Here is a 16,522-nt window from a genome sequence, read left to right on the forward strand (position 1 = left end):
TAATGATTGTATAACATCTAGCAACTTATATGTGTGCATATGTGTTTGCGTGTGCATGTGAAATGTATGAAATTACAGAGCAATGGAATTCTTGTCTGGAGGGTATTTCTGTCAGGAAAGGTGACTGTTTAAAATCAGTGGGTTATATCAGGAGACATTAAAGTGATTCCTTTGTAGATAGAAGTGTTTTGACACAGTACGGATAGAGCCATGGCAGAAAACCTAGAAAAACCAACAAATGACAGATTTGGTCCATGCCCCTTAGTCTCAAAGCACTAAGACTCTACAATAAAAATGCAAGTCACAGCTCCGTGTGAGAATTAACCACACCAAGTCTTCCTCCAAAGAGAATGAATAGGGAGGAGGTAGTATGATACAAAGGAAGAAAAACATGTAGGCCTACAGTCTATGTACAGGCACTTCAAAATAGTTCCATTAATGTGGCTACCTTAGTGCAGTTTAATACAGAAAGCTCACGACTGTTGCTGACAGTCACTTTCTTAGTATCATTGTGTCATTGATTACAAAAGAATGAAAATATTTTAAAGCAATCTTCTACACAAAGTCAGTTTCAATAATGGTGTTCACATTTTTATTTATTTTTATATGTACATCACCAGGTAAAATACTAAATAAATGTTTGCTCAGTGATGTTCTAGTTCCCTTAATCACAATACAGACATTAGTTGTTTTCCATTATTCTTCAGGTCAAGTGAGTAAAATCTGCCTTATTAGTAGCTACTGTAAAAGGTTTACATGGACCTAATTTTTCTTTTTTATGGGTCTACTCTCAGAAAAACCACTACTCAGGGATGATTACAAATTTGTTTACCTTTGGGTTATACATATTTAGCATAGCTGAGAACTTATTAATTTTCGTTTGCATTTCAGTATTTTTCCAACATAGATTGACCGCAAAACAGCTTTAAATATAATCAAGTTTGTTATAATCCACATATTAAACTATAACCAATATAAAACAGTTCAAAACACATAATAGTTAGGAAATACACGGGCTCTATTTATGGATTTATAACATGTGAAAGGGAGGAAGCCTAGACTCAGATAACTTTGTATCATAGAAACCATTTCCAGAAGTAGATAAAGAAGGGCCTTACCTCTGGGTGAGCGGTGGGAGGCAAAACTGAAGCCTCATTTTCAGTAACATTTCCAGCCGGCCCATTGTTTGGTGAGCTGGGACCTGACCCTGGAGAGCTACTGCTGACTGAGGATTCTGGAAAACATGATGAAATACACATGCATTCATGAGCAACATACGAAGATGGACTCAACTGGCTGCATTATGTAGCACCAGGAATGAAGTCATTGATGAGGAAAAGAAATACAGGAAGGCATAGTCTTTTACTTGCTCTCATGGTATCATAAAAGTATACAGTGATAGAGATAGTAAATTTGTATATGGGGTACAAACAAGCTGTCAACACAATAGAGTCTCAGGGAAACTGGTCTTAATGATGAGCTATACATTGCTTTTTAAGAGTATATCTTATTTTAGTAAATGCCAGTCAAATTGTTTGAAAAAAGAAAATAAAAACCTCCACCATTGCATTTATGGCTATGCAAAGTGCCAGTTGACTTTAATTCTACCACACTGAATTTCTAGGTGATGAAAAACTGTCAAATTTAGTAGTGTAAATATTTAAATATCAATTAACAAGAAATTCCTTGAGGCAAAAGTTTAAAATCAACATAAACTATTTGCTAATCTTCAGATACAAAATTCATATGGACTTCACCACGTAAAGGAAGTAATATATTTAATAAAACATCTAATTAAAAATTTGAAAACTCCAATTCCTAGAAATACATCTTCAGAAGTCACCACATTGAATATTGGAAACTTATCCATTGGTTAGGCCTTCCCACCCTCTGCAGTCACTCTGAGTGCTTTCTAAGTGTGTCATCTACCCCACATTAACCGTGCTGCTTGGTGGCACAGCCTCACACTCTTCAGAGACCCAGGGATGGACCTCACTCCCACCTGCGCATTTCCTTTTTATGCCACGACTATGCTACCTGCATTCTTCTTAAACTTTTCAAAGCCACAGAACGTCATTCCTTTCCTCTTTCTAGTGGCAGCACATATATTCTCACCCATAATCCTACCCTATGCCATATACTGCCTCCAGATTTGAGTCCATCCGTTCCTCAAAACCCTTACGCCCTCCTAGCCCTCCTAGTTTGGGATTTACCCCTCATCTGGTATTGTCCTCTCGTATGAGATTGGCCCCTCATCTGGGGTTGCCCTGTTCATCTGGGATTGCTTTCCTCATTTGGGATTGCCCCCTTCATCTGGGATTTCCCCCCTTATCTTGCCCCTCTCTTTTGGGGTTGTCCCTCTCTTTTGGGATTGCCCCCCCTCATCTGGGATTTCCCCATTCATCTGATAGGATGTAGTAATCCTTGAGTAGTCCTATAGACGAACTCATTCCTGCATGTCATGGTTTACTCGTTTTCAACTGAAACTTTTCATTCAAACACCACTAAATGTTAATGCTTGTGACAACACCCTCCCAGGCTCCTAACCTTTCTTCTCTCTTCATGACTCCCTCTCTTCCTTCCATCAACCCCTGAATACAGACATACACCTAAGTCAGAGGCTCTATCTCCTCTTGCTCTTTGCTTTGATGTTAAGTGTTATCTTCAGGCACACTACTTTTGCATACGTAGTGTTTCTTGCCTTTAGCTCTCAAAAATTTTAGTCTGACTTCCTTTGGAAAGTTGGAACTTTTAGAGATTTATTTTACTTTTACTTAGTTGTGTGCAGCATGTTTCTGTGTGTGTCTATGTTTGTGTAAGTCCTTGGAGAACCTATAAGAGGATCTTAGGTCCCCTGAAGCTGCAGTTACAGTTACTCCAAATAGTTGTGAGAAACTAAACTCAGGGCCTGTAGAAGAGCAGCAAGCCTGCTTTAACCCCTGAGCCATCTCTCCAAGCCAGAGGGTGGGCACGTTTAAGCCCCACACCCATGTGCACAGAACACACCATATTGTAACATTAATTGTTTCCTGCATGTGTCTGAATTTTACCCCCAACCTTAGAGCTACCCTCACTCTTCTTTCCACCCTAGCCACTGGCCCTTTTATTTCCTTTTTCATCTTATTTCATAGATGCCTGACTGTCTCCAATCCAGTTTCATTTTTTGTTTTCTTCTCTTAAACTATGATATAAACGCTTGCTTTTTGGAGTCACTAGAATACAATTTTTTTAAAGTTCTTCACAGAAGAACCCCACAGAGAGTTTTTTACTCTAGTCCTACACTTGTCCTTTCTGCTCTCAACCAAGTGAAGTCACTCACTGTACAAACCCACACTTGCCCACATCACACTTCTTCACACTCCATGTTTTTCTCCTCACCCCACTGATCCCACCTGGAAGTTTAGCTGGGTTCATACACCATCTGACCCCATGGATCTGGAGCCCTCCTTGCCGCACAGCATTTCCTTGACTTGCACCAAAACAACTTTTCACTTTCAGCTCTTCATTCTAAGTGTGGCTTTACTTTCAAGTACAGTGCAATTAGAAAAATGAGGAGTTGGTGAATGAATTGTGGTCCCGAGACTTGCTTATTGTGGGTTTTGAACAAATTATTGGTAGTATAAAATTCTCTTCCCCTTATGCTCACTGCCTTTCTATCCATATATTTTGGTCTCATTTTTTATTAATATGGTCATTCTCAACATTGCCTCTTACAGTGATTCTTGTTTCTTTTTGTATATTTTTCTTTCCTTTAAACAGGGCCACATCATCCATCCCAAGCTGACCCAAACTCATGACCCTCCTTCCCCATCTCTGCCTGCATTATAGGCTTGCACTGCCACAGACACACAACTTACTTCTTTTTTTAAATGCACTTAAAAAATCTTACAGGTACTGCTTTCCTGAATCTTATAGTGGGTGCCAGGATGGCTGTGACTTTTCACTAATATTTCATTTCTGTATGTAAAAACCACTATCTATTATTATTATTATTATTATTATTATTATTATTATTATTTACTACAATTTATTCACTTGGTATCCCAGCTGTGGCCCCTCCCTCATCTCCTCCCAATCCCACCCTCCCTCCCTCTTCTTACCCTAAACCCCTCCGCCAGTCCACTGATAGGAGAGGTCCTCCTCCCATTCTATCTGACCCTAGCTATCATGTCTCATCAGGACTGGTTGCATTGTGTTCCTCTGTGGCCTGGCAAGGCTGCACCCCCCAGGAGGAGGTGATCAGAGAGCCTGTCACTGAGTTCATGCCAGAGACAGCCCCATGCTCCCCTTACTAAGACACTCCATTTAGAGACTGAGTCTATGGGCTACATATGAGCTGGGGTTTTAGGTCCTCACCATGCATTGTCCTTGGTTGGGTTATCAGTCTCTGCAGGGTTTGTGTTTTCATTTTAAGTTATCTTACTTATTTTATATGATATTCAAAAGAAAGTGTTTTGGTGTGTAGAGACCGCTATGATTTCAGCACAGCCCCTGCTGTACCAGGGTCCTACACCACAAACCAGTTAGGACCTGAGAGAAAGTAGTAAGTGCTATTGTGGATAAACTGGGGGAACTCAAGAGAAGAAATGGGTTTGGATTTGAAGAATAATTAATATTTGGTGAAAGCTAAGAAAATAGAGAAGGGAAGGGTTCACAGCAGGCATAGAGTCGAGTCCATGTATAAAAGACAACTTTTTGGAGGAAGAGAGGAAGAAAATACTGAATTTGAAAATGTGTGAAATGACAATTTCTTTTTACAGATTGGCTATGAAGAGGAAAAAACGGAAAAAGGAGCAGACATTTCTACCTGTAAAGGGGAGAGAGAAAAAGGCAGGGAAGAAACCAGCAGAAATGACTGTACTAGCCTCCAACTGAACTTCTAAAACATTTGCTGTCAAAATGCAGATTTCATTCAAACTGGATGGCAGTCCACCGAGAAATGGGAAGGGGACCAGGTGAAGACACCTGAGTCCTGACATTCAGAGCCTCCAAATAATTTAGGCTCAGTGGAAAAGCCTAGTTTAAAATAAGCAGTAACAAATAAAATGCTTATGAAAGTATCTGTAGTGGCAACCCACAGGCTGGAACTGTGTACAAGTTGCAACTACAGAAGGCATGCTTCTCATACTTCCTAAGAGATGGACTTTTATCCTATTAAATTAAGAAAGAATACCTGGGTTAATTTTTAAACTTTGGATTCAATTACTATAAACTTGTGATTATGTCGATAATGAAAATAAATATTGTTCATTTCTTCAAAATTTTTCATCCCCCAAGGAAAAGGTTTTCAAAATGTGATCACTAATACTTTTTCCCCCCACAGAATAATACCAATCCACTGTGATTAGAGAGGAGACTGGGGTCTTTTTTTTTTTTATTACAAACTGAAATCATCTGTCAAAAATTTAAGCTGCCCTACTGTTTGTACCTGAGTCATTTCACCTCTTTCAGAATCCTCTCGTGACTTTCCTTTCTAAACTTGTTCTGCCTAAAGGAGAGACAGGGAAGCCATTATTTTAAAGACATATGAAGGGTGAGTTCTGCTCTGGGTGAGCTACCACCAGCTGCATGCGCTAGAATAGTCATACTTCTTCCCGAAAGAGAACGTAGACTCAGACTGTAACCTCTCTCTCCAGGCAAGAGGCATTGCTCTAAGTACCTAGGAGACAGAAATCAGTATTTCTGTGTAGCCCTTTAGGTTCCTGTATTCTCAGGAAGCAGTCAGTCATCAGCATATTGTGGCTAGCGTTTTAGGTTCTTGTATTCTTAGGTACTTCTCTAATTTCAGAACAGGTACAAATGGGACGAGGGGGGTTGTAAGACATCAGGTTTAATTTCCTAACATGTTCACCCCACAACTAACCAGGCAGCTAAAAAAAATATGAACTCTTCCATTTGAGACTAGTGAAAATGACAGTCTTTTCCCCTTCATAAAAAGCAGTATTTCCCCCCTCCTGCCACGAGTCCCAGGTCACTAGTAAACACATAAAGTCATTTATGAGTTCTGTAAATTTGTTGAAAAGCCAAGATTTCGCTGTTCCACATAGTTTAATTTTCCCAGATGTATTTCCTACGTTCACGTCTGAGTTGGGGGGGGGGAGGGACGTGCTTTTCTTGAACCTCACTCTGCTCATTTCTGATCAGATTTCATTAAACGTTATAGTCTATTGGTTGGCATTTCCCAAATGGACTGTCTGTTTTTAAAAAAAGAATAGGGCAAGCTTTGGTACTGCTTGCTGCGCCTTGATTGACACACAGCTGTTTTATTCCCCCTTTCATTTCCTGCACAACACAGCTGGTGGCATACGCAGCAAGGTTGGCTGAACTGTTTGTGTGTTTTCAAATAAGCTGCCTTTCAAGAAATAGTTCTCAAAATAAGTTTTAATAATAAGCAGGCATATTTATTATAAGCTTAGAAAAATAAAAATTCTATGACCAGCATGTGTTAGTGTGTGACTACCCAATCCTCAATTACCTGCCACCTCAAACACTCGCTTCTTGAATGAAGTGACAACATTTCCATCCTTCCGCCTGAGTAAGGGGCTGCTTCTCCTCTCTGCCACTTTCTGTTTTAACCTGGACCGCACCTTCAAGTTGGGCTCTGAGGCTGGGAATTGAGACAAAGAAAATAGATAGAAATTAAAAATAAAGAGCCAATTGCTCCTGTGTCGTAACTTAAAAAAAAAATAAGAAGAATAAAGCCCATCTTCTCCTGGTCCAATCTTCTCAAATTAAAAACCCAATCATATAAATAAGGTGTTAACTCTAAATTAACCAAGCAGACAAATATAGTAATCATTTTATAAAATAAGTTGTCATCCTTCTCTTAATAGGAATGTGAAATGGAAACAAAAATAACTTTTCTACTTAACTTTTATCTAGCACAGCCGTAATTGTTAATGGGAGGTTTAATCACTAATTACGGGTAAGCCTGAGTAAGATTTATTATACTTCATTGGCTGGCCTCCTAATTCTCTCAAGACTGAAATTCAATAACCCCTAAAACGGTGACTTAACGTGAGGCTGGAGACTCTGCCCCGACTCCCGGCAATAAGAAGACACCTCTGCAGAGCATAATTTATGTCTAATTCTGGCTCCTGAAATATTTCTTGGTCGGCAGTTTCTAACCTAAAAGTCTGGGAAAGCGCAATAACACAACATGAACCAGTGTCACTGCAAGACACTCTTCCCATGTCTTCAGTCTCCCAGGAAAAAGGTGTCTGACCAAGCTAGGATCCAAAGTCTGGAGTTAGGATGTTTGTTTGAGAACGCAAGCTCACGTTACCCATTTGTTAAAGGAATGGAAGCACTGAGTTCCATCTTGGTACCAGAAGCCGCTTACCTATGAAGACGGTGGTGGCGGTAGTGTGAACATGAGACTGTTTCTTAACATTGGATCATGTTTTCTATGTTGCAATACTTTCCTAAGTATTTTATCAGTACTAACTTTCTTACACATAAAACATGCAAACGGCATAGACTCTAACTCTAATGGCATAGTATTGGTGGGGGAGTCCAAATACAGAGGGCACAGAACTTGTCCAAGCTTACAGAGGAAGTGGATGAAGCCAGGTCTGTGTGCAAGCACCCGGCCTCTCCTAAACACGCTAGATGCTCCTCTTCTCCTTACAGCCAGAAATGAGAAGATAGCTTTATAAACAACATTGCTGGAGTTTCTGCTCTGTGAAGTCTTTACTTTAAAAGAATAGTAGCAGTAGTGCTCAGAGCACACACCCCACTCTAAGATGTCAATGTCCACACTTCTTCACACCCTCATTCACTTCCTTGCAGCTGTCAACTTAAACTGGGAAGTACTGCATCTCTCAAATAGAACAATAAAGCAGGCTCTTTCATTTTTTTATGGTGCACTTGATACCGTGCCTGAAAATGCTGATGTCATAGGAATGAAGGACTGTGAGTTCCCAATCTTTGCTATATTGGTGCCATCTCTGTTTTGTCTATGACCTGCTCAGAAAAACAAAGCAAAACAAACAAACAAACAAACAAAAAAACAACTGAGGCTTTTTTTCAGACTGAGATCTTTTAAAAACTTTTGATGAAACCTAATGGACTAAACATTAAAAATTGTGGCCCAGAGGGAACCCAACCATGACATGTCACTTCATGTGGAGATGGCTGGGAGACAGAGGATGCTTATTGGCAGTCTCGGTGTACGTCCTGCCTTCTCTTCCTCCCTGAGTGCCCGTGGCTTAGATCCTTCACCTTCAGCCACATAAATAGCTTCTCACTCTTGCCATTTTTCCACATCCCTTTAGCCCTGTTTATGGCTATGTAAAGAGCATTGCCAACCAGCAACTTTAATAAGTTCCACAGGCGTTCTCTCTTTTCTCATCCATCCATCACATTGCTGGATTCGAAGACTCGACTCTAATTACTACCTTTATAAGGTGCAGTTAATAGAGAATTGAGTGGAATAATGCCTCGTGTAGAAGAAGGCATTGGTCAGTTCTAAACCGGAGACAAGGAGCCACCCAGAGACATTTGGCAATGCCTGGTCATCAGTGCGGGAAGATGATACCAACATTAGCATGCAAAATCCATGGGCTCCGGCAGTCGTCCCACAAGCATACTGTTGCCTCAGTGGCAAGGAATTAACTAGGCACAAAGGTCAGTAGTGTAAGAAACCCCAAGAAGGGCAATCAGTAAGTGGTAGCTGTCCGCAGCTACACAACTGTGGGGTGTGTAAAGGGACAACAAGTACAGTGGGAATGGTCAAAATGAATGTGGAAAAGTTGTGCAAGACAGGAAAGGTTATCAAAAGCTAAGGAGTATATTAGGTAGCCTTAAAAATTAATTTATCTACACGGCTGGGATACAGAGTTAATAAAATATAACTGATAAGAAAAAAATAAAATTCAAAAAAAATTAATTTATCTTTGGAAATTATTTCTTAAATGTTCTTATGCTACCAATATTCATTTCTAAGTTTTTTTTTATTGACAGGATATAAGTATGTATATTTAGAGAGTAGAATATGATGATTTTGAACCTTTATTTACCAATTGTGTATTTACCAATTCAGAAAGCTTCAGTCATCCCTCATCTCATCACACAGTTTCTCTGGGATGAGAGCATTTAGAATTCTCTCTGTCAGCTATTTTGAATTATAAGATACAGCACTATTTATTATGATCACACTTTATGTAGCAGAACACCAATAAATATCTCTGCTACCATGTTGTGACTTTGCACCCATTTTCCTATCCTCTTCTGTCTTTTCTACTAGGTCGATACTTCAGAATTCACACAGGAGTAATTGTGTAAATACCACTGATATATATATGTATATATATATATATGTATATGTATCATATGTCATATCATATATATATGAAGTAAGCCTAGCCAACTTCTATTGGTTGGGGGAGATGTACAGAAGAACATAATTGTCAAGTTTTAAAAGAATATATATATATATATATATATATATATAAAAGACCTGACTTTCCAAAAACCAGAAATCATGGATACATTTGAAACTGCAACCTGCAACATACATATATATTTGAAAACTCTGCAATATAAATGTGGTTCTAGCGAAAGCTTCTGTCTGGACTTCAGTAATTTTTAGTCAGCAGAGACTTAAATGCCAGTGGTAAGGATGAGAGGGTAATGACAGACAGCCACCTCAGGTAAGTCTTTGCAGAACTACACACAGTCTGACGATTTCACAGGCCCTCACAGCACTGCCCAGGATGATTCAAACTGGGCAAGAGGATTAATGAACAACTATTTTGTTTTAGAGTTCCTTTCACTTTCCAAACCCTAATCTCCACTGGAGGTGTCCCTGCTGCTGCCTTACTGGCCCTCAGAAGTCAGAAGGAGATGGCTAATGCTTCCATATGAAGTAGCATTCATGGCTACTTGCACCAATCACCTTGTCATCTCTAACCCACAGCTATCCTCTACATTTGAATGAATCAATACCAACAGAAGGCCTGATTTTTAGCGTGTGTGCCATCTGAACGTGTCCACCTGCTCATATGAAGCTTACATCAAAAATTTTGCGCAAGGTCCAGGGTTGGAAAGAAAAGACCATAAGCAGAATGGACCCTGGAACTTTTTTAAAAGTCTCATTTCAAAGAAAAGCAGAAGGCAGCACACACATCTGAACAATGTTTCATGAATGAAAGGTTTTTAAAATCTTTATTCTCCTACTCATCTCGATGGTGCAGAATGTAATTAGGGAGGATGTGAATGAGAATCAAATCAGGAGGTCAGTGCTAAGCTGAGTACTAGACGTATAGTTTAACGAATTAGAAACCCCAGACAAAGCTACATGGCTCGGGCTGGGAATCACTGGGAAACTGGTGTGTGACAGGGTGCTTAAAAATGAGCCAGGGAAAATCAGGATTTGCATGTGTACATATGCGTAAGACCCATACGGGATCTGTGAAGTGTGCAGGCCTCTGAAACAGGCAGACCAGAATCAAACTAATGCTAGCAGTTACATGTGCTAAATACAATCACATGAGAGTAGATCAGACAGAAATATTTAATAATGTATGAAAGAACAGTAACATTACTGTTCATTGCACAACGGGGCAAAAGACTGAGAGGTAGTTCTCTCTGAATGTCCCATGTGGCCCATATAAGAGTAAGGAAACTATACTAAAATAAAACAACCAGCTCAGTGTGGTGGCATACACCTGTAATCCCAGCACTCTGGAAAGCAGAGGCAGGCAGATCTCTGTAAGTTCGAGGCCAGTCTGGTCTACAAAGCAAGTCCAAGAAAACCAAGGCTACACAGAGAAACCCTGTCTCAAAAAGTAAGTAAGTAAATAAATAAAGCAACAACAAAAACTGCACACAACCGATAAAATAAAAACATAAGAAGAGGGATTCATGCCCACGACGGGTAGACTTGGGATCTCAGTGCAACGCTGCCTATCAATAAAAGCAACAGTTATTTTCTAGACTTTCAACATCTAACATGTTCTTATTAGTAACTGACCACATTTTTCCTTTGTTTTTTTTTTTTGTAAAGTCTGAATTATACTCATTGTTTTTCTGAAATGTATCACTATCTGTAGAAAATTGGTACCTACTGTGTACATTTGTCTTAGGTTTAAAAAGTTAAACTCTTATTTTGTGTGCATAGGCATTTTGCCTGCATGTTTACCTGTGCACCACCATGAATCCCTCGCTGATAGAGGTCAGAAGAGGGAACCAGACCCTTGGAACTAGAGTTTTTGATGATTGTGTTCAACCATGTAGAAACTGGGAGTCGAATCTAGGTCATCTGGAAGAGCAGCCAGCACTCTTACCTGGTGAACCAGCTCCCAGCCCCACAGTTAATGTTTAACCCTCAATTCTTTACACTAACAATTTTGTCATAAATGTTCAATACCACACATCATGGAATGTAGAAAATATTCATTATGAATTAGCATAAGAAAGGGGGTTACTGGGGCAAATAAACATCATTTATGCAAATTTCAGAATATTGATTCGGATGATTATTAATCAAGAATTAAGCACTAGATTACTAAGTATTTCATTATACTAACAAGTCTTGGATTGGGCATTTCAAGGAGTTAGGGCACCTGGCATGAATGTTTAGTTCTATGATCATAGGAGAAGCTCAAGCCTCTTGTGCAAGTCCAGATCCTCTCTGTGGCATTATCATTCTTCCCCGGTATCCTGGGCATCTGTCAGATCAGGCCCATCACTTTACCGCTCTGAGTTTGTCCTGCTCTTCTCTACCTATACACTGTCTTAGAAAATGATGCTTGTAGCACTTTGTCACCGGAAAGGGGCCAGGCTAGCACCAGTTCAGTCTGTGTCCTCTGTAGAGACTGTGCTTCCTGAGGTAGCTCCTAATCACATCACTTTTCTCGCTTACGCTCATTCTGTAAATGTCTCATCAACATATACAGCCACTATGAAAGACTGCAGAGGCCCAGCATATTCTCCCACCAACGGCGAATCAAATGGCCCACTCTTGTAATATTTCCAGTGCTCAGGAGTCACAGGAAGGAGGACAAAGAGCTTGAGATCAGCCTAAGGCTACATGGAAAGACCATGACTGAAAAAACACTGCAACTTACTCTAACTAAAAGTTCCAAGCCTGGCATGGAGGTACATGCTTTTAATACCAGCACTCAGGGAGGCAGAGGCAGAGGCAGATGGCTGTGAGTTGGAGGCTGCCTGATCTACAAAGCAAGTCCAGGACAGCCAACGGTACACAGAGAAAACCTGTCTAAGAAAGAGAAAGAAAGAAAGAAAGAAAGAAAGAAAGAAAGAAAGAAAGAAAGAAAGAAAGAAAGAAAGAAAAGGAAGGAAGGAAAGAGTTCCATAATTAGAGAAGCATTATGAATCTTTGAAAGCAGTATTCAGTATGAGAATTACAACTTGAAACTCCTGGCTTGCATAATATGAATCTTTAATCTTATGAGTCAGTTTCTAAATTATTATATTATTTTTAATTATAACCATTTAAAAATATGAGATTCATATATAAAATTCTTTAAAAGTCACTTGGGGAAAGTCCGATTTCAATAACTACCCACATTTGTGGTAATATGTGAGAGCCATTTCCTACAGAGTTCCTCTTTGAGAAATTTCAAAGCACAAGTATTTCTGTTCTTTTATTGCAAATATGCTAAAAATGTCTGCTTTTTAAAAGAGAATTATTCTTTTATGAAATCTGTTGGTAAACCTTACTCATAAGCACAATTTATGGTGAATCTTCTGAAGTGTTCATTATATATTATTTATTACTTTCTTTTGATTACGAAAATCATACATGTTTTGGATGTTGACAACAGCTCCCCTTGGGAAGGCAGCTTTGCCAGGCCACAAGGGAAGATGATGCAGCCAGTCCTGATGAGGCCTGATAGGCTAGGGTCAGAGGGAAGGGGAGGAGGACCTCCCCTATCAGTGGACTAGGGGAAGGGGAATAGGAAGACAAAGAGGGAAGGAGGGCAGGATTGGGAGGGGACAAGGGAGGGGGTCACAGCTGGGATACATGTTGAATAAATTGTAATAAATAAGTGATCAATCAATGAATCAATCATACTCTAATAACACATCTCTTTTGTGTTTTACATGTAAAAATGTGAAAATGATAATCAAATTATGTATATGATTGTTTTCATATAATAATATATTCTGTGTCCTGTTCCAGGAACTTACATAGTCTTTAAAACACTTCCATTTACCTCGCTTTTCACTTAAAATCTGACATAGGTAGCTGCCTGTGCCTCTCATAAAACCATAGAGGAGCCCAGTGGTGGTGCAAGTCTCTCATCCCAGCACTCGGGATCTCTGTGAGCCAGCCTGGTCTACAAAGGGAGTCCAAGACAGCAGGGCCACACAGAGAAGCCCTGTCTCAAAAACAAACAAACAAACAAACAAATGAATAATATAACAACAACAGAAGATGATAGAGGATTTGCCTACAACTTAGATTGCTCATAATGGCTTACAAAACGTGAATGATGCAATGATGCTTGTTATACTGTGTTATGTAAAGAAGATGTAAAGAAAAAACAAGCCTTCCTGCTTTCTTTCAATTTTATGTCCTTTCTTTTCATGAATAGCTATTATATGCGTATATGTATATACATTTACATATATATTTCTAAATATAATCTTTTCAGGTTGGAAAGTCTACACATTCAGTAGAAAGGCAGTTGGATGAATCTGTAGAATCCAAGGGTACAGATATCTGCCTGAATGTTATATGCCATAGTAAAGGGTGAAATAAAGATAAAGATGGATTTAATGTTGCTAGGAGTTTTCCTGGCTTCAGATGGACCCACAGGTGTCACACAGTTTTCCTCTACAGTTATAAAAGAGAACCAATGCGTGTCAGATCAGGCTGTTTGAGACTGGTCACTTTTGGCTCTTAAGGTGACGTCTAGGTCACCTGAGGGCTGGCAGCCCTCAGAAGCTTGAAGATGCAGGGAAAGATGTCCACTTGGAGACTCCGCACAGCCCTGCTGACACGTGATGTTAGCTGAGGGAGACCCGCGCCACAGTCTGACATACAGAACTGTTAGATAATAGACATGCTTGCTCTCCTGCCACTGCCAACCTGTTACAGCAGCCACTGGGAACCAATCATGCTGATTCATGCATTCCAAGATGGACACCAAGATAGAAGCCTGGGGACTGGAGAAAACTGGTTCTGGGTAGGTATGGTTTTACTGTGCTGTGTATTTATTGTCTTATTTTTAAGTAATAATGTAGGATAGTAAAAAGAATTATTAATGATATATCCCAATGCTTAGCAAAAGGATAACAATTTTCTTAAAATTACTACTTACCATTTGATAATCTTTAATTTTATACAAAAAGCAAATGTTTTATTAGTATACTTGCTTAGCCACAAATAGTACAAAAAAGGCAAAAAAAAGGTGTATTTTTTTTTTTTTTATTTTGAATCAGTCTATGGGTTTCCTATTGGGTATAAATTAAGAATATTTTATTCTAACCTTAAAATACTAGTAACATTTGTAAAATAATTAAATAACCATGATAAGCAAACAATGTCCAAATTTGACTGGGAATATTTTATCTTTTCCTTTTAAATTCCACCTGAAATATTAAATTATTAAGCCAAATATTCTATCATGATGCATTCTTTTAAGAATAATCTCCCCTTTTGGTTCAATGTAAATAAAAAGGAGGGAACCTTAACCTCTAATTATTTTTAAATGTAGTCAGTTTAAATTAATTTTGCTCTTATATAAGATCTTTATGGTATGTGATGCAATTCCAGTCTCTTACAACTTAATAAGCTAAATATAAAATATAACCTTCCATCTGGTAAATCAATTTAACAGGCACAGTTGTGCCTCACCGTAACTCAATAAGACACTAAGGAAAGCATTGAAGTGATATTTCTTTTGCTTCAGAAGGGAATTATGTAGAATTTCAGCATGCTTTGCCCTTCTAAAGTGAAAACCGACAGGAGGGCACCACACTTCCTCACCCGAGTTTTCTATGAGAAGCTCAACAGCAGAAACAATAGCCTGTGCTATCACCCACCAAGCAAGCCATAGTGCTGACATGGCTTTCACCAGATCACATTATCTGACAGTTAAAACTTAATTAGAGATGTAGTTTGAACAGATTTTTGCCGAGTTTATACACTGTAGGGGCTCAAAGAACAATGTTGTTTTTGTTTTTGTTTTAACAGTTCTTCTGTTTCAGATGGTTTAAATGTTATGCTTTTCTTAGCACTAGGAAAAGGGGGAATGTGGCTGAAAAATCCTATTTTGTTGGCTTTAATTAGATTTACCATTTCTTCATGAGTAATAAACATCAGACAAAAGGAAGAATGACCTACCCCTCTCATCAAATGTCTATTGAGCATTTGTTCTGTGCAAAATTTATGCTGGGATTATGAAAGGAAAAATAAAGACTGAGAAAGGTGATCAGTTCTTAAAGAAAAAAAAAATAATAAGAGGTGTAAGAAAAGCTATCAAGCTGGACAACAGGAGAGAGCAAGTCCAATCGTCAGGCATGTATGGTTGAAGCAGTAGCAGTAAGAGAATAAAATCTGGAGGAGAGAGTGTTGGGGGCCAAGATGGGGACAAGCTACTTCAAAATTGTTAAGGATAAACATCTCAGAAAGATTATTCTGGGCCCCACAAAAGGTATGAAGTTTAAAACTGTGGATAGTAGCTTAGTGTTTAATATTGGCTAATAAGCTTGACACCCTGATCTCTACCGTAACTCAGATAACTTACCAAAAAAAATTGTCAGTAGCATCTACAGTTGTGGATTCAGATCTCAGATTATGATTTAAAGGAAAAGAAGTTGAGACTGTCTTGATCACTCTTCAATTTTAATTATAGAAGCTAGGCTAGGTCACCAACAGAAACACAAACAGATATTAAGTATTAAATGGCAAGGAAAGCTCAGAGAACACCTCTGAACATGTAGTAGAGGGCATGTAAGAGCCAGAAACTGGGACCTACTGCTGTCAAGCAGTGTCTATGGACACTCATGAACCAACAGCAGTGTGGTTACCTGCTTAAGACTTGCACAACATCAAGCCAGACAACATTCCAGAACGAATGAGGGAGGGACATGAGGCCCCACCTCAGCCACTGAGAAACTGGCAGTGGATGTGGTGGAAGAGGAGGGAGAGCTTTGTTGTTGTTTTAGTGTGGCTTCTGGTAAGCTGAGCATGCTCCGGGGGCCGGTCCTACACCCATGTGCCTGGGTAAGGAGTGAAAAATAACATGAAGTTAGGAGGGGATATGTTGGGGATCAGGAGGAGTTGCAGGAGGGACCGGGGCGAATATGATCAAAATACATTGAATAGGCTTATGAAATTCTCGCATTAATAAAGATGATCAGAAAAGTTACAGAAATGTCAGGAATGGCTGAATTGCAGTCACCTCCTATTTCATGGGCTTCTGCGGTGAGAGATGACGCATCAATGAAGACAAAGAAAGCAGGCATAAATACAGCCTGGAAGGCAGGCAGACAAGGTCAGTGAGATAAGAGCCTGAGATAAAGAAACAGAAGTAGATAAAGCCAA

General features: G+C 39.3%; 1 protein-coding gene across 20 annotated transcripts in view; it reads right to left on the reverse strand.

The window, feature by feature from the left end:
- Hdac9 (histone deacetylase 9) overlaps positions 1–16,522 on the reverse strand; it is an 855,384-nt gene that overhangs the window by 350,247 nt on the left and 488,615 nt on the right. For 15 of the 20 annotated variants that reach the window (XM_060367035.1, XM_060367042.1, XM_060367053.1 and 12 more), the window contains 2 exons: positions 6,476–6,607; positions 1,119–1,234 (listed from right to left, as the gene is read on the reverse strand). In XM_060367035.1, coding sequence (XP_060223018.1) covers positions 1,119–1,234; positions 6,476–6,607 — 248 coding nt within the window. The remainder of the gene's footprint in view (positions 1–1,118; positions 1,235–6,475; positions 6,608–16,522) is intronic. The other 5 variants (XM_060367103.1, XM_060367098.1, XM_060367075.1 and 2 more) reach the window with 1 other exon arrangement.

This window comes from Meriones unguiculatus, chromosome 1 (assembly GCF_030254825.1).
Source record: "Meriones unguiculatus strain TT.TT164.6M chromosome 1, Bangor_MerUng_6.1, whole genome shotgun sequence".
NCBI lineage: Eukaryota > Metazoa > Chordata > Mammalia > Rodentia > Muridae > Meriones > Meriones unguiculatus.